The sequence below is a fragment of the Zophobas morio genome, unplaced genomic scaffold, assembly GCF_036711695.1.
Source record: "Zophobas morio isolate AGI-343-1 ecotype UQ-CSIRO unplaced genomic scaffold, CSIRO_AGI_Zmor_V1 ptg000008l, whole genome shotgun sequence".
In the NCBI taxonomy this organism is placed as follows: Eukaryota; Metazoa; Arthropoda; class Insecta; order Coleoptera; family Tenebrionidae; genus Zophobas; species Zophobas morio.
The window spans coordinates 3,520,593-3,537,966 of record NW_026972113.1 but is presented as its reverse complement, the minus strand read 5'-3'; the positions used below and the strand labels follow the sequence as shown (position 1 = coordinate 3,537,966).

Here is a 17,374-nt window from a genome sequence, read left to right as displayed (position 1 = left end):
ATCACGCATTTTCGCCGCGTGTAATTATGCAACTACATTAACACACGTGTGTTGTGGATTGCCTACCTCAGAACGATGTTATGTCAACAAATTTAACATAACCTCAATGTTGATCTGTGCTACATTTTCGTAAATGAAAGAACCACTGTTTAAAAAAATGGAAACCCTCTTTCTGTATCCAGGTATGCCCCCGAACACAAGTATAAAGCCACATAACCCAACTTTTCAGGTGCCGCGTCTCATCTCGTGAAAAACGAAACGAACTTATTCACTTGTCGTGAACCAATTTCAACATACGAGTGTTTCGAGTGTCCTACTTTCCGCACAGACTTTCTAACCCGTCTCACCCTCCACATTCAGTCGAACCACCACGACCGACCCTTAAAACACAAAAAGCGCCCCTATCGATGCCCCCAGTGCGGCTTCTCTTCACATTCTACATATTTATTAATACGTCACTGTCTCCTAGAGAATAAACGCTACGACTGCCAACTCTGCGACTACAAATCCACACAAACCAGTCTCCTCTCGTTGCACATTTTCAGCCACCACTTGAAACCCCCCAAACGAAAAAAAAAGTTCCCAAATAAGAACATCCGGCAAGTGCAATGTGAGTACTGTTCGTATAAAGTACGATGGAGCTGTGAATTAAAATCGCACGTTTTGGCTAAACACACCCCAGAGGAAGACATCAAGTGGCTGTACTGTGAGCTGTGCCCCTCTAAATTCAAACTCAAAAAACACCTGCGTCAGCATGTAAGCGATCGGCATTTAAGAAACAAGGAAATTACGTGGTCGCAGTGCGAATATTGCTCGTATAAGTGTAAGCGGAGGAGCGAATTGAAGATGCACGTTTTGAGGAGGCACACTTCGGAGAGCGAGATACTGTGGCATGAATGTGATCAGTGTTCGTATCGTACTAAGGAGAAAAAACGGTTGAATGAACACGTAGCGCTGAAGCATGAACTGAGAGTTAAGAAGTTTCAGTGTGATTATTGCGCTTATAAGGCGAGGTGGAGCTACGAGATGAAGAGGCACATGGCAGCCAAACATCTGTCGAGGGAGGAAATCGAGTGGTTTGTTTGTGAGCAGTGTTCGTATGCGAGTAAGACGAAAAGGGGGCTGCGGGAGCACGTGGCAATCAAACACGAACAAAAAAGAAAGAAAAGGATGCTGAAAATTAAATAAGTTTGAGTGTTATATGATGTTGTTAAATGTTTGAGAAATATATTCGTTCGTCTAAGGCTTGGTGGCGTAGATGGTCATGTTGAAACCATTTGTTGAGTCAAATTAATAAGTAGTATGTAACCCATAATACAACCCCAACAAAATAATGTGGTAGAAATTTGTTTACATAGGTGATTTGTGATGCTCCGGAGTAATAGTGGTTGCATACCCACTGACACAATTTCCAAAATGTCAACACGAATATAACCTCAAAATAATTTTCATAGAAATAGATTCGTTCTTGGTTATAAAATAGACGGAAAAGTACAATTTCGCAATGGAAATTCAGTCTTTATCGTCAGGTTTGCGATGACTGGATGTTTGAAAAATAACATAACCTAACTTTTTAGGTGTACAAAGTCACAATAATTCCGCTTTGTTCGCCTGTACTGAGACAATTCCTTCACTCGAGTGTCCCCGCTGTCCCAGTTTTCAGACAGAGCTTCTCACCCACCTGCTACGCCACTTCAAATCCAATCACGCCTATAGAATTATCAGAATTAAAAAACTGCCTTACAGATGTCGAATGTGTGACTTTAGTTCACACTCCAGATATCTCTTAATACGACACTGTTTACTCGAAAGTGAAGTGCAAAAGTGTCAACTTTGTGACTACAAGTCCAAATATAAAAGTCTCCTGTCTTTGCATATTTTCACCAACCATGTTAAATTAGTCCACCGAAAAAAAAAATCTCGAAGTAAGAAAGTGCGACAAGTGCAGTGTGACCACTGTCCGTACAGAGTAAGGTGGAAAGCTGAGTTAAAATATCACATTCTGGCTAAACACACCCCAGCCAACGAAATCAAGTGGATTTATTGCAACCAGTGTTCATCTAAATTCAAACTACAGAAATGTCTGCAACAACACGTGTCTAACATGCACTTACGTGAAATTGCGTGGTCTCGTTGTGACTATTGTGCCTATAAATGCAAAAGGAAGACTGAGTTAAAAAGGCACATTTTGAGAAGACATACTTCTGAAAATGGGGTACTTATGCATGAGTGTGATAAGTGTTTGTTTAGGACTAAAGACAAAACTAGTTTGAACAGACATATCGCATTGAAGCACGGACTACAAATAAAAAATTTGCCCTGTGAGTATTTTTCAAAAATCAAAATGTCATTTTTGGTTAGTTTCGAAACACATAGATGGCGCTTATTTCATTTAAATTTTTAATTGTAGGTGCGCAAATCAGTCAAGTTATGAAAATCGAAAACACTGCCACTTTATTCACCTGCACTGAAGAAATTCCTTCGTATGAGTGTCTCAAATGTCCCGATTTTCACACCGATTTTCTAACCCACTTGTTACACCACTCTAAATTCAATCACAACGATCGGACTTTAAAAAATCCCGCCCACAAATGCCCACGGTGTGCCTTCACGTCATATTCCCGATATTTATTGATAAAGCACTGTTTAGTGGAAAACGCGAGACAGGAATGCCAACTGTGCAGCTACAAATCGAACGAAATAAACCTACTAGCGTTCCACATTTTCGCCAACCATTTAAATCTGTCGTACTCGAAACGATATCAAAATAATAACATCCGTCGAGTACAGTGTGAATTCTGTTCGTATAAAGTTCGCTGGAAAGCCGAACTTAAACCTCACATTCTTGCCAAACACACCCCGATCACCGAAATCGCGTGGATTCACTGTGACCAGTGTACTTCTAAATTCAAATCAAAGAAATGTTTACGCCAACATGTACACAATAAACACGGAAATAATAAAGATAGTAAAGATGCGACGTGCCGGCAATGCGAATTTTGTCCCTATAGGTGTAAACGGAAGGACGAACTGAAGGTTCACGTCCTCAGGAGACACACATCTGAAAGTGAGATACTTTGGTACGGGTGTGAAAAGTGTTCATTTCGTACTAAAGAAAAGAAACGGTTGAGTGAACACAGTGCGAAAAAGCACGGACTGGATGCCAAAAAATTCATGTGCGAGTATTGTGGGCATAGGGCGATGTGGAATTACGAAATACGGAGTCACGTGGCGTCGAAACATTTATCGAAAGAGGAAATTAAATGGTTTATGTGCGAACAGTGTCCTTACAAATGTAAGACGAAGAAAGGGTTGTGGATGCACGTGGCGGTTAAACACGACCGGAGTGGGAGGCGAGGGGTGAAAATGAAATAAATTGTACACACTGTATATTTTTGTTATTAAATTTTTTACAAAAAGAGAAGTTGTGTGGTCAAAGTGGCGCCACCTTGTTTTGTTCTCGGACAATTATTCATTGGTGTTTTGTCTTGTGGTTTTGTCGATCTATTAAGTTATTTTGTTGCGTGGAATATGTCTGAATCATTTAAGACGTCGTATTTTAATTATTTACCCAATGAAATGTTAATAAAAATACTGAGTAACATCGACACGTTTACTTTGCTAAGTTTTTGTGATGTTTACCAGTGTGATTACTTTTTACAAGATAGAACTGTTATCAGGTGAGTGTTGGATATTTAAAAAAGAGCGGAGTTTGTTGGCAAGGTATATCAATGCACGAGTTGTGCTCGTTGTAGTTAATAGTAACAGAATAAGGTCGGCTCATTGAATCGTACGTGTAATTGGTTGTCAGTCGGACACTACAACCAATCAAAACATCGCATTAATAATTCCACGTTGTAGAAAAATCGACTTGTGTAAAAAATACCAACTGGAAGATATAACCCAGATATCGAATAAAATTGCCTTGGAATACGTCAGGACGCTCAATATTAACGGCTTATATTGGATTCAAGCCGCCAAATTACGAAATATTATAACAAGTATGGTGAATTTAGAAGTTTTGTCTGCCATCCAAACAAACTTGAGTTTGGTGGATGCAGATACTGAGGTTTATAGTAAAATTAAAGTATGTGTTTTACAATAAGTTAGTATAAATCATCAATTTCACTATTGTTATAGATCAGAAAATTGGGAGTATCGCTTAACTCAAGTGGCAGAATAATTTATCGTAAACTACCAACGGTTGAAACACTTTACATTAGTATTAAAGTGACAAATCTGTTTACTCCTATTGGTCTCATGTTCATTTTTCCGCAACTGAGAAAACTTTGGGTGGGTGGTCTTTCGAATGTAATAACGTACTGATTTAGTTTTGTAGGTAGATGTGGAAGAATTGTCTGGGCGAGAAATTGTCGAATACCATGTACACGATCAAAGCAAAAGTAAACTTGTTTGTCGAATAAATGCTCCAATTGCGTTTTTTAGTGTTGACCATTCCTGGCTGACTACATATTATAATATCAAGAGACCTCTTCAGCCGTATATGATTTGTTGTGGTAGGTACTTTATGTAAAGAAATAAACCTTGTTTATGCTGTTTTAGAAAAATTTAGTGACAATCAACTGTCCGAAAGTGGTTTTCAAGTTGAAAGTAAGTTGGGAAGTTGGCAGGTGCTAGATGAATTCTGTGGGCCCAAACCATATGGTCCGAAAGACGCACGTGTAAGTTGTATACCAAAGTGCGTTTTTAAAATTTTCAATTATTATTATAGCGTTTATTTTTGAACGAATATACTCTAGACACTATATTTTTTGAAGAACTGAATTTTTATCAAAGTGCCCCTTTTTGCAACACTAGATGTAGAGAAGCAGTGGAAGACATACTTAAGTCTCCTTGTTGCACACGCTTGAAAAAGTTGTGTGTGATGATGTGTCTTCTATTCAGTAAGTAGTGTTAAAATATAAATCCGTCAAGACTAAGTACGTTTAGATAAAAATGCATCCATGTTCGTTGACATTGAAGATCCTGATAGTTTTTCAAGAAAAAGAATATGTATAGAAAAACCCGTCTCCACACATCCTGCTGAAAATATTTTCAAAAATTTTCTGCGTTTAGAACATTTGGAACTTTATGTCTGTCACAAGTAAGTTCACGTTGATTCTGATTTCTTAAATGACTTTTTTTTTTAAGAATTGTCCACCACAGTGCTATCCATGGTTATTCATTAATTTCGCTGTTTGAACACCTAGTAACCTTGATTGTTGAAGTCCCTATATCCGTAGATGGTAGTTTTTTAATCCAAGTATATGTATATGTGTCAACTTTATTTTTTACCGATTTTATCCGTTTCAGGTTTTGCAAAAGTGTCAAAACTTACAAAGACTGAAAGTATTTTCAGTTACTCAGAATGAAAAATTAAATTTCAATGTACATAACGCGATTGCGAGTGCTAATTCATTGAAAGACTTTAGGTAAGTTTAGGAAGTTGCAATTGAGTTGTTTTGTATATGTTCCTAGATACGAGAATCATCGCATGCAGCTGGATAAGTTAATAAAGAACCTATGTCTCATCAAATCGAAAAAACTGGAACGTTTTGTACTTATTTGTAAAGAAATGGACAAGTTTAGTGCGACTCTTTTAAAACAATTTTTGAAAATGAATCCACAGTTGGTATTTCTGTATTTTTTAATATACAGCTGCACAGAAAAGTCTAGAAGAACGATTCAAGCGATTTTGAACACATATGAGAAGGAACACCCCTCAAAAGTATTTATTGTTTCGAAAGGAGACGAAATTGGTAGACCGAGTTGCCCTAGAGTTGGTTACTCCATTCCTGATGTCCATTTTCGCGAAATGATCAAATCTGTCAGTAATGTTGCCAACCCAAATGTGTTGGACGAGTTTGAGTTCTTTTAATAAAGTCGTTTTAAAATATTTTTATTTTCAAAATTACTCCAGTGCTAACTCTGAATCAAAATGTTTCGTTCCTGTAATTCATGTCAATTACAGGAACCTGTATACCGCTTGCTGTCTGACTTTAACCTCAATCATGTCTCAATTTTTAAAGAAATCCAATTTTTTAACAATAGCGCAAAGATTCAAGAGCAACCGTCGCTACAACTGGAAAGACGAAGGAATTCAGTACTTCGGCTTCAAATATTATCCGAGGTAATTTCAAAGTTTGAGGTTATGTCATGTAGTATTTGCTCGATTTTTCAGACACCCTGAAGAATTCAAAGACCCCCCGTACACCCCATCGAAGCTGTTCCGAGTCCAACGGATCAAAGAACTCAAAGGTGTCCCCTTTTACGAAAAAAGACTCCTAGCAGATTTTAAATTAGACGGTAAATTGAATGATGTAGCCATCATTAAAAACATCCCAGAAAACAACCACAAATTATGGAAGATCAAACATCTGGTGAAAATCGACCCGATTACGTTCCCTGACGGCTTCCCCGCGGACACGAAAGGAACACACTTACGGGAAAACGGCGAATTAAGAGTGACAAAAGTGTTAGAACCTTATGAAGAAAAGTTGCGTTTGACGGAAGAATTCATCAAGAAACCGGAGAAGTTAGACGGGGATACCTTACGCAGGAATTCACGACTAAAGTGGCTGTCAGGTTGGCAATAATAACGTAGTATTAAATTTAGTAAACTTTATTGTGTTTATTATTAATATCTTATACTGTCATTCCTACTTCGCCTAGAATATCTGATAACCTCTCCAAATGCACGCTAACTGAACCCAATTCACGATCAGCCCTACTCCTATTTAAAAGTTGGAAGGCATTCATATACTCCAACTCGGAAAACTCGGGCCCTTTTTCCACAATTCCGTTTAAAATCTCCTCTGGACTTGAAAAGAACAACTCGAAGTAGTGGCGTGCATGATCTAGAGCTAGTTCTCGGGTCATAGTGATGTTAGTGAGAGTTTGTTGTAACGCAAAAATGTTGCGGCACATTCTTTGGATCCCCGCTTCGTCAATGGTTTGCAGATACTGCGCCGAACTGATGAGGATTTTAGCAATTAGGTGACCCAAACCCTCAAAAATGTACTAAAATATACAATTTTAGAAACAGTTAAGATTATAACCGCGTTTACCTTGCACTTCCTCGGATGCAAACTTGACGTCACCGCTTCGTCCACGTTCGCCAAAACTCGACTCAACTCGAGCACCTTCGGGTCGGGTTCGTGCGTTTCTTTATTGTAGTGGCCTTGCGCCAACAAGTAGTGGAAACACTGGACTCTCACCTCTAGATGCAATAATAACAGACAGGTGTTGGCCAGTTCGTCGAATTCTTGCGCTATGCTTGTTAGTTGCTGCAAGACGGCGGCGGACACTGGCGTCACGACGTCGACGTTGTCGACGTCGGGTTTAGACGGTGACAGAGCAGACGGTTCGTGCCGGAATTCGCTCGTATACTGGAACATTCTAACCGAGAACCACTCCATGCTCTCTTGTAACTGAGCGAGCTCTTTGAGGAGCGCCATGTCAGAAAGGATCTCGGAGGAACTGACGCCCCCTTCACCCAAATTACTCGCGAGTATCTCGGCTTCGCGCCTGTTTCGCTGGCGCACATCTTCAGGGCTTTCCTCTTCTGAGGGCTGGTCGCGGCGGAGAACGCGCCGGATGCGCTCGCTGCGGGCTTGGTACTCTTGCTGGGCTTTGAGGTTGACCCAGTTGGGTAGGGATCTGTAATTTAACGAAACAGTGTATTTTGGGTTGCATAACATCTGGGGAACATAACCTCAAATTTGCAACTTTTTATAAAAAACTATTATTACTTACTTCGAAAACCTGCTTAAATCTGAATAATTATCACAATTTTGTTCATAAACACCCTCTATTTACTTTAAATTAACTAGACGCAATTATTTTGTATCGTTACGCTTTGCGATGTGTTTCATTGTATTTTGGGTTGCATAACACCTAGATAACATAACCTCAAATTTGTTACTAAAACCCAAATAAAACACTAAAAATCAACTTTGTAAAGACCATGAACTCATTTCAACAACATTTTTTGCATCCTAACGCAAAACTATTCTTACTTACTTCAAAAACCTGCTTATATCTTCATCTTTCAGCCAGGCGGCACTGCAAATCCTCCTATCTTCCGAATGCGGCTGCACTATTCCCTGATAAGCGGCAAAACACGTATCTTTATACTCCTTTAACGCTTTACACGAATATACGGCGATGCGTTCACTGTAGGAAGGTATGGCTTGAAGAACTGCCTTCCATTCACGTATACACCGCTCTACTGTTACTGTACTCTACAATATTGATTACACACCCACACTTTACTCAGTACTCAGTACTCAATGTCTGACTTACTATGAGAAGTGGTTTATAGTCAGCCGTGTAGTCCATAAGTACTGTGGACTTCCAAGCATCCGCAGCGCGAACAGCGCCCTCTATCTGGTCAATTATTTCTTCAGATTTACGTTTTAAATAGATTTCGGAGACGTACTGGGTGATAAATCGATGCAACTGACACGATCTAGAATGATATACATTGTTTTTTAAATTTGTGACTAGTTTGAGGTTATGTACGCACCCATTCTGAGCACCCATCAAGTGTTCAATATCTTCAATAAAACACATGAATGGAATAAACATAACCAGGATGTTGCTTGAATGGGGCTTACAGACCACAATTTTGTCCTTTTTAGTCGATTTTAAAGTACTATGAAGAGTTAAAGCACTTGATGAACTGTCAAACTTAAACAAAGACTTCTTTTTGCTAAAAATCGCCAAATTGAGTGTGAAAATCGAAAATAATGATACAAATTACGTCTGTTGCTTCCGGCGACCAAAGTACGACGACAAGTCGTTGTTATCACTGGTATTAATAGCTTGACTCTCGATTGAGATGTTTTGGACATCGAGATACTCATTTAGGAAGGCTTCAAGCTAAAATGGGTATTATTAGGGTTGTGAAATGATAACTAATGAGTACGACTTACAACGCACTGAACTTGTGTCCAATAAAACTGCAAGTTGTAGGTTTTCACTTGACTGTTGTGGATTTTCGCCGCTTCCTCCACGTTTCTCAAAAAAAGCGAATTGGCTTCTCCTATCTCTTTAAACTGATCAAATAAAGTCTGGATTAACTCTTTCAACACGTGTTTGTAGTCACCCTCAGCTTGAAAGCCAGCAAAGTCTTTAATATGTTGTGTAGTTCTTTGAATAACCCCCAAGAGAAACACCTGCATTTCATCTTTAATGTGATTAACGGCAAACGGCAGTTTATCCAAAAGCGCCAAACACTTAATCAAAATAACAATAAAATGAAAAGAATTGTCTTCAGGGTTAGCAGTGGAAAGATCTTCAACTACATTGAAATTTTCCAATCTAAATAAAAACCGATAATTATGTCAAAAATAATTAAGCACGACATTACTTCTGCGGGGTTTGCAAATTCCGCCTCACCGCCATCCGGTTCCTCGATAACCTCAACTCAGTACTCCTCTGCAGGGGCGAATTTATCAAAAAATTGTCCCTCCCGGACTCCTGTCGACGTAGCGCTAAAACCCTCTGCGCCGGTCGCATAAATAAGTGCTCCTTCAACTCCGAGTACAGCTGCAAATGCAGCTGCTCCTTCTTCTGCTCGAGCTCGCGACTCAGCTCCTTCAAACTCTCAACCCCTTCCAAGGTATTTTTACCCAAAGTGACCGCCTCCACGAGAAGCTCAGTGGCGTGCAAATATTGTTTGTGACTCATATAATTGGACAACTGATCCGGGACTTCGCTCATCTTCTCGCTAAAAAGTGAGGTTATGTCGGGTCACACTTTCCACAATACGAACATTTCTTCAAGTAGTTGGAGCATGTATTTGTATTCTAGACCCTCCAGCCACAAGTTCCTCAACTCGTCTCTTCGACAACGCAGCTTTTTTTTGCAGTCGTTGAGGTTGTCTTTGACTTTGGCGATTTTCTGGCGGTTGTCGCTGACGATTTGCGAAATAGTTGCGAAGAGTTGCATGACCTAGAGGTGTTAGTTAGTTAGAGGGTGATTTCAAGATCGAGTTACTCACTTTGGATAGATCTTCCTCATGTTTGGATACCAGTTCGTCTAGTTTTTTATCACAGTTCTTGTACTCGGTTTCTAGCTTGGATTTTTCTTTGTCTCTTTGTTCGTTGGTTTCGCTGGCTGAAAGGGTGCGAATGACGGACATTAGCAGCCCGCTCTGGAATTTCTAGTGTGAAAACGGATTTCCGGTGTGGGTTCGACTTACGGTTTCTTTGACGGGTTTGACCCCGCGTGGGGGCTTAACGGGCGGTGACAAGTCCATTGTGAGTTTTATCGTCGATATTTGTGATTATTTTTTTGTTTCGGGGGCGTTCATAACCCAACATAACCTAAAAAAAGTGACGTTTGTGACGTTTCGTGAACAAACGTCAAGTCATTTTTAGGTTATGTTGTGTTTGTGAATTTAAAATAGAAGATTATCTATTATCAGGTGAGAGAAACTAAAAATCAGTCACGGTGGGTTTTTATACAAGAAAAATCGATATGTGTAGGTAACGCAAAATGGCACTTTTGGAATACTCGGACTTAAGTCACGCTGGGGGCCCCTTTCGCAGCGTACACCGGTGCCATAAATGTCCCTATTTCTCAACTAGGACTTTTCTGATGGTAAACCACGCCCGACGCCACCTCCTACCATTAACACCTTTTGACTGCGAAAGTACCAATATTGAGACATATTTCTGCAAAGACTGTGCCTTCCACACTGACCTAACCCTCGATTTTAACCACCACCTTAAAAGTTTTCATGGAATTAAAAAAGAAAGCAATGTTGTGTCAATCCAGCAGTACGTTTGTCAAAATTGCGACTTTCAAACCGACTCGGCGGTTAAAGGCCTTCAACACAATACCGAATGTCTAAACCAACAAAAAATTGAATGGTACGAATGTCAAAAGTGCCCATATAAAGGTAAATCGCGTAACAATTTAAGAAGACATGTAAAGACGTGCCATATCAGTGAAGAAGACATCATATGGTACAAATGCACCAAATGCCCATACGTCGCTAAACAAAAAGTCCATTTAAAAAGACACATAGTCGCACACCACGTGGACGAAAAAGACATCAAGTGGTACGAATGCGACCAGTGCCCTTACAAATCCAAGTACAAACATTGCTTAAATCGCCACATCTACGCCCTCCATTCCGACGAACGCGACATTAAATGGTACAACTGCACCAAATGCAATTACAAAGCTAAAGAAAAGTCGAATTTAAGTCAGCACATAATTGCGCGACACTTGGACGAAAAGGATGTTAAATGGTATGAATGCAAACATTGTAATTATAAAGCCAAATATAGACCGTCTTTAATCAGTCACATAAATGCGCGCCATTTGGATGCACAGGATATTAAATGGCACGAGTGCAACATGTGTGCATACCGGGCTAAAGAAAAAGGTACCTTGAAGTATCACATTCGGGCGCACCATATGGAAGAGCGGGATATACAGTGGTATGAATGCAAAAAGTGTCCCTATAAAACTAAACATAAGTCGGGTTTGAGCAAACATAATAACGCGCGACATATGAACGAAAATGACGTGAAGTGGTATGGGTGTGGGAAATGTACATACAAAACCAAAAATAAGGCGAATTTGAGTAGGCATAATATTTCGTGGCATTTGGGCGAAAAGGATGTGAGTAATGTTAAATGAGATTGTAGTGTGAAAATTTGTAAATAAAAGTTTTACTGTACGACGAGCGGCACAGTGAATAAATAAATAAATATCCTTGCGTGTTCTCTGATACAATCAAATTTCGTCACTTTTTACCAACGAACTATAATCATAGCGATTTTTGTTACTTGACCTTTAGGGACGATTATCCAATACCCACTCTTCGTCTCTCTCCCACACGCACTTCTCGTTCGTAATCAACTAGTGGCCGCCCCCCTTAACCTCTGACCTTCAACAACCCAAATAACACTCTAGATTTGAAAAATTTATTTATTTTACAACCCAAACGTGGAAATAAAACACTTGTGTACACGTTATTTCACAAGACAATGTTACACTGGTCATTAAACTACACAAAATTTAGAATGAGCGACAACCTCTCAAGGCACTACATAAAACCGACCACAGTTGCCAACCGTGATCTGGTATGTATTGCTACAGAAAAATATCGTGTGAAAATAAAGGCACTGGTACTTTGATTTTTTTTTTTTTTTCAAACGTACATAAAAAATTACATCTTCAGAGGGTACGACAAATTGGAATTCCAATCCCTCTCAAACACCGCCTGTAACTCACTCCTCAAGGTCGTTTGCGTCACATTTCGGTCAAACATGGGGTCATGCAAAACAAAAGACACTCCAGCGGTGTCGGTAAAGTAATCCCCTGACCAATTAGAAGTTCCAATGTAAACCGTATTATCAGTCACCATGTACTTGTTATGGTTGACTCTCGCGAAAGGAATCTTTTCTTGTTCTTTATCAGAAGGCACTATGAATCTCCGCTACAAACAAACCTTAACCTCACTTTTTTTCCTCGGTTTGAGTCTTACCACTTCGATTGACACCCTCGGGTACGCCTGATTTATGGAAGCGATCGATTTTAAGAAGTTGTCTTCGGACGGTCGAGAGTGGTTCCACCAACTAATCAACATTTTTACCTTGACGTGATGTTCTATGGCCGCAGTTTTTAGCGCGTCGTCGATTTTAGGCCAGAATTTTATTTTCGGGGTGTAGATTGTTAAAGGGAAGTAGTCCATAACTGCTATGTAAATGAAGGTTTCGGCGTGTTGGATGACGTTAAGGAGGGCGTCTATGTCGTTGGTTCTACCCGAAGGGTTAAAAGGGGGCGGTGAGCTCTGGAAAGTCGAGACGTGGCTTTTATGGGGGTGGAAAGTGCGAGTTTTACCGATAAATAAGTTTGGAAAGTTTCGTTATTGAGGGTGAGGTTCATCGGGGTGTCCTTGTTGATGTGTGTGGATAAGTTGGCCGGCCATTGGTCGGGGATGCGAGCGCCATCTTCACCCAACTTCCAGTAAACCTAACGAACTTGTCATATTATTTTGTCAAAGCATAAAATCGAATCATTGTACAAATATAACCTTAATTATACCCTAATTGCTCCCCTGATTCCACCCTCAAACATTTTCTAGTAAATAAACGGAATTCCCCCAACGATCGAATAAATTCGGCGAAAATTCTGGCGTTTAATCAATACGTGACGTGATAAATTATGAACATAATACTATAATGGCTTACACTTACGTCAAAAACTTTCCCCAAATCTTCAGCCAAACAAGTGCAGTTGTTGATGACTAAACCTAATTCCTTCACCTGAAAAAAAAAAAAATCGTGACAATTACACAAATTAGTTTCTTTCGTTTCTAACGAGTGTCGAACCTTGACATTTCCACCCTACTCATTACAGTTCAACTCCTCCCCCATAAATACACCCTTCAGACCCCATACTTTTACTTACTTGAGTAAGTGACCTCCAATCCATATTGGCACTTCCAACATACACATGTTTCCTATCTATAATCCAAAATTTTGTGTGTAAAACCCCCCCACCCATCAACTTAGCAAAATTCAAACTTCTAACTTGAGCCGCTTTCCTCTTAACCAACACCTCCGTATCCACGTTTGGATTATTCTGTGTCGGCGCGTTTTGTGCTATCTTTATGGAAATTTTACGATCAGTGCCTGCCTTCAGCAAGGACTGAAAAATAATCTCGCCCTGGAAAAAAACATCACTTTTTGCAAAAAAAAACAAAGTCATACTTTGACAGACGACGGATCTGGATACACTTCGGACTGTCGCAACGTCCAATAAAAAGACGCTATTTCTATTGTGCTTTCGGCGGATAGGATTAAATTGAACCATGTCTCGAAAGTAGAGGGGTGCTTTACGCTTGAGTTGAAAGTCACGCCTTCGGGGATGCTCTCGACCAACGACAAGCTACACAAAGCGGATGTTAACAAGCCCCGCCTACTAACCCCGCCTTCCTACCTGCACGTGTTGATGCACGACGCTGGCACCGCCCTGTTTAGCTCCTCTAAAGCGCGCTCGGTGGCGTGATCTAACAAAGGCAAAAGTACTACAAGGAAGATCAGAATACAGATTAGAGAGATGGGGATACAGGAAGGTCTACACCACTTGTTCTTCTGCCCCCACCTACTAAAACGTCAAAGTTAGTTAAGCGTTTGTGCGAATTGACATAGTTACTTTCGAATGGGGCTGCCGTCACATTCCGACTGAGTGTAACCGTGGCCCCATAAGTGATTGTCTTCATCGTGGTTGGCAGCGTGGTCTTCTAGAACAGTCTGTCGAGACAAAAGAAATTATTTCGGGGGTGGCTACTATAATAAAGAAAACGCCAACACCATGTCTACGGAATTAAATACAGTTGGCTGATTAATTGGGGGTTGATTTTGTCTTACTTTAACTGGTTTGGTGGAAGGTGGAAATCCTAACCTCACTTTCATCGCGTCTTTGTTTTTCGATTATCAATTATGGTAATGAGTTTTTATCACATCGATGAATTAAAAGTGATAACGAAACGACCGATAAAGCGAAAAGAGCGTCAAATACAACAATATTATGGGTACTTAAGGTTTCGGCGAAAAAAATGTCGTCATGTCCACATGTCAATGACATCACTTTTAATTTTGTTGCAAAACCACGAATTATTAAATGATTGTATCATCACCACGATCTTCGGTATTGTTAAAAGTGAAGACTTTCATTTACCACTACGACATCCACGTTTTAAATTATTGTTAAAAAATATAAATAATGAGTGTATTACTGGTTGCATATGCACAATGCATTTTTGTATTAAAAATAAAATATACAGAATGTCCCAACTTACCTTCATTTTAATGTACGGTATGTTACATTTAGAATGGAACATTTGCCAAGTCGTACATTGGAACGTCTTTTTGCGACTAAAGTCGTGTTTCAATGCAGTAAAGTCTCTACATGTATGGATGTGTAATAAATAATGAACTGATCTGATATCTGACCCTTTTTTTTCTTGTTTGCATATGCACGTAAATGTGGTAAAGTGTCGAGGGGTTTGTTAGCGTGCTCCAGGAGCGGACTAGTTAAAAAGGTCACCATTATAAAAATCTAGATCTTTCTCGTTTTATCATTTATTTTATTATATAACAATAAAGCTAATTCAGCTTTTTTAATTTTTTTCATTGGACATAACTTCCCAGATATTCATTTGTGTTCTAAAAAAAACTCCTTCCGACATGAAATATTAACTCACATTCATTGCATATTCATAACAAAAATTGTATTCTTAATGTCTCGTTATGATGACAAAATGGTGGATGCGCCGGGTTGACAATAACTCAACCGAATTAATTTTTTTATCGTTGTTATTTATCATCAACAACATGTTTATCCAACCCCCAATATCGACAAACAAAGACCCCCAATACATATTTATTGATTAAACCCAAACCCAACACAACCCCCTCCCAGAAGAGACAATCAAACGATATTAATTACCCCCGAAAGACACGTACTTGGCCCATTAATTTTTAACGACGGTAAACACCCCCGACCTTGGACTATTTGCGCCGCCACTTGCCAGCCACTCGCAATTACCACCAAGGTCACGCAATTACCTTATCTCGACATGCGAGCCCCGTTTTTGCCCAACTAATTAAAATTAAAACGAATTAAAATTAATCACCGATAATCGCTTCCCCAATCCCGTCGGCTTGAACTTGGAGACTTTGTTCCTGGACGGGATGAGCACCAGCAGCTGCTCCCTGTCGGTTTCGCTCTGTAGAATGGGTGCTTCTGGGCGGCTGATGGGCACGCAGATGTCGTTCAGATGGATGTTGGTACTGCCGTTGCCGTAGCTGATGTTGTTGGTATTGTTGACTTGGACGAGAAGGTTGCAGGTTTGGGAAGCTATCTGGAACAGGCCATCCTGAAGGTTGCGCTGTTTAGGGGGGCTTCGGCCGAAGTAGTCCCAGAAATGCGGCATCGTTCACCCCGGACGCGGCATTTGCACGTGATGGGAGACCCAGCGCGAATCGAACTGATGTTCCATTGATTGGGTCGGTGGATGGATGGTGGGGTTGACTTGCGCTGGGACCATGTGGGATGTGGGCGGATTGATTATGGGCTGGAATGGGGCGGTTATTGCAGACTCAAAGTTTTTAATTAAAATTTAGTGATTAAGGGGGGATTTCAATTCGATTTATGACTAAGCGAAGGTACCATTTCGTACCAACGGTGTACTTTATTGCTACTGTTTAATCAGTTACTTAGTTAGTGGACTAATTTTGATAGTTTTGGTTAAATTATCCCTCGTTCTCAGCTACTAAACTATTTAATGACTTCTGACCACCATCCTAAGTATTAATTAGAATTTTAATTAATGTAATTGTATAGTTTGTAAATCGACTGTAGCGCCATCTATATAAACAAATTAAAAAGTGTCACTCTTTCTGTCAGAAGTAGTCATAGGCAACCAACAATACAGGATTCTTGTTAATAACTAACTATAGTATTTCCACCGATAGATTAGCTGACAGAAAAGTCACCAAATAGACCGCTATAAAAAGTAGTGCCAAAGGCGCTTTATTTGAAATATAAGTAGATTCGAAAATAATGTTGAACTACGTAAAATTACTTTTAATAATAACACAATTTATTTCCAACAGACAATATTATCAACACTGGAATATACATTTCGAATAACATTACGTACTTTATATTGAATTAACAACCGCTGTAGGGCATCTTAAATTAAAATTTTCCTTCTTGAAAAATGAATACGCATTGGCAATCATTTTCTGTGCCAGGATGTTGTCAACAACAGTCATATTGCACCGGGTTGAAGAGGGCTACAAAATGTAACAACACACTCTTGCGTAATTATGAATTTTATTCGTAATGTCTTCCATGGGGTCCATATGAAACGTTTTTTGACACAAACAACTTAACCTAAAATGTCCAAACTTCAGCCACTATACAAAAAATAGCACAAAGGTCTATAATATCATACCTAACAAATCAAAGCAAGTACAAAAACACAAACACTAAACGCAAAAAACACACTTTTTAACTTTTTGAACCAAAATTTTAAATTAACGTCAATCAGTTGATCGTTCAAAACACAGGTTAAACGAAACCGGCCGACTGGCGCAGGCATAGAGGCGTAGGAAATTCGTTGCGCGGGAAAAGAAACGTTGGTTGCCAACTTAAACTACAACTCTTTAACAACTTTAACCGTATAATGTTAGTATATTTTGGATTCTCCGATTGGCGATTGTGAATTCAAAATTTTCCAATCTATCGCTGGAAATAGTATAGTTCGTGACGACTTTAACCACGTACTAAAAAATTAAATTAAAAATTTAAATAAATTGCAAAAAAAATCAATGTTGAT

The 17,374-nt window shown here is 39.5% G+C and overlaps 7 protein-coding genes across 9 annotated transcripts; 5 read left to right on the top strand and 2 right to left on the bottom strand.

Moving 5' to 3' along the window:
* Window positions 1-92: 92 nt before the first annotated feature.
* LOC135124748 (zinc finger Y-chromosomal protein 2-like) lies at window positions 93-1,276 on the top strand. Its single transcript, XM_064049963.1, has 2 exons — window positions 93-182; window positions 230-1,276. Exons 1-2 carry the CDS (start codon window positions 134-136, stop codon window positions 1,186-1,188), a joined length of 1,008 nt encoding a protein of 335 aa, XP_063906033.1. The 5' UTR covers window positions 93-133; the 3' UTR covers window positions 1,189-1,276.
* Window positions 1,277-1,424: 148 nt separating this feature from the next.
* On the top strand, window positions 1,425-3,377 carry LOC135125092 (zinc finger Y-chromosomal protein 1-like). The gene is made up of 3 exons (XM_064050433.1): window positions 1,425-1,529; window positions 1,578-2,321; window positions 2,411-3,377. Exons 1-3 carry the CDS (start codon window positions 1,505-1,507, stop codon window positions 3,373-3,375), a joined length of 1,734 nt encoding a protein of 577 aa, XP_063906503.1. The 5' UTR covers window positions 1,425-1,504; the 3' UTR covers window positions 3,376-3,377.
* Window positions 3,378-3,531: 154 nt separating this feature from the next.
* LOC135125090 (uncharacterized) lies at window positions 3,532-5,913 on the top strand. The gene is made up of 10 exons (XM_064050429.1): window positions 3,532-3,680; window positions 3,862-4,087; window positions 4,141-4,293; window positions 4,340-4,517; window positions 4,564-4,682; window positions 4,733-4,904; window positions 4,951-5,104; window positions 5,152-5,263; window positions 5,314-5,432; window positions 5,479-5,913. The coding sequence occupies exons 1-10, from the start codon at window positions 3,532-3,534 to the stop codon at window positions 5,876-5,878; spliced, it is 1,782 nt and encodes a 593-aa protein (XP_063906499.1). The 3' UTR covers window positions 5,879-5,913.
* A 51-nt stretch (window positions 5,914-5,964) lies between these two features.
* On the top strand, window positions 5,965-6,641 carry LOC135125095 (large ribosomal subunit protein uL30m). Its single transcript, XM_064050435.1, has 2 exons — window positions 5,965-6,130; window positions 6,182-6,641. Exons 1-2 carry the CDS (start codon window positions 6,012-6,014, stop codon window positions 6,594-6,596), a joined length of 534 nt encoding a protein of 177 aa, XP_063906505.1. The 5' UTR covers window positions 5,965-6,011; the 3' UTR covers window positions 6,597-6,641.
* Window positions 6,607-10,300, bottom strand: Sec8 (Secretory 8). Its single transcript, XM_064050428.1, has 11 exons — window positions 10,208-10,300; window positions 10,007-10,159; window positions 9,779-9,957; window positions 9,374-9,733; window positions 8,937-9,324; window positions 8,765-8,883; window positions 8,528-8,713; window positions 8,305-8,470; window positions 8,023-8,243; window positions 7,068-7,659; window positions 6,607-7,020 (listed from the first exon to the last, which is right to left on the bottom strand). Exons 1-11 carry the CDS (start codon window positions 10,262-10,264, stop codon window positions 6,646-6,648), a joined length of 2,796 nt encoding a protein of 931 aa, XP_063906498.1. The 5' UTR covers window positions 10,265-10,300; the 3' UTR covers window positions 6,607-6,645.
* A 33-nt stretch (window positions 10,301-10,333) lies between these two features.
* LOC135125093 (zinc finger protein 711-like) lies at window positions 10,334-11,733 on the top strand. The gene is made up of 2 exons (XM_064050434.1): window positions 10,334-10,432; window positions 10,494-11,733. The coding sequence occupies exon 2, from the start codon at window positions 10,504-10,506 to the stop codon at window positions 11,656-11,658; it is 1,155 nt and encodes a 384-aa protein (XP_063906504.1). The 5' UTR covers window positions 10,334-10,432; window positions 10,494-10,503; the 3' UTR covers window positions 11,659-11,733.
* A 202-nt stretch (window positions 11,734-11,935) lies between these two features.
* LOC135125091 (5'-3' exonuclease PLD3-like) lies at window positions 11,936-16,041 on the bottom strand. 3 transcript variants are annotated; one of them, XM_064050431.1, is made up of 9 exons: window positions 15,665-16,041; window positions 14,182-14,279; window positions 13,966-14,130; window positions 13,737-13,914; window positions 13,435-13,692; window positions 13,221-13,289; window positions 12,865-12,996; window positions 12,509-12,814; window positions 11,936-12,460 (listed from the first exon to the last, which is right to left on the bottom strand). In XM_064050431.1, the coding sequence occupies exons 1-9, from the start codon at window positions 15,962-15,964 to the stop codon at window positions 12,191-12,193; spliced, it is 1,776 nt and encodes a 591-aa protein (XP_063906501.1). In that variant the 5' UTR covers window positions 15,965-16,041; the 3' UTR covers window positions 11,936-12,190. The 3 variants fall into 3 exon arrangements, with proteins under 3 accessions (XP_063906501.1, XP_063906500.1, XP_063906502.1); XM_064050430.1 differs by having other exon boundaries at window positions 13,966-14,133; window positions 15,665-16,037; XM_064050432.1 differs by lacking the exon at window positions 15,665-16,041 and adding an exon at window positions 14,397-14,739 and having other exon boundaries at window positions 13,966-14,133.
* Between the last annotated feature and the right edge of the window lie 1,333 nt (window positions 16,042-17,374).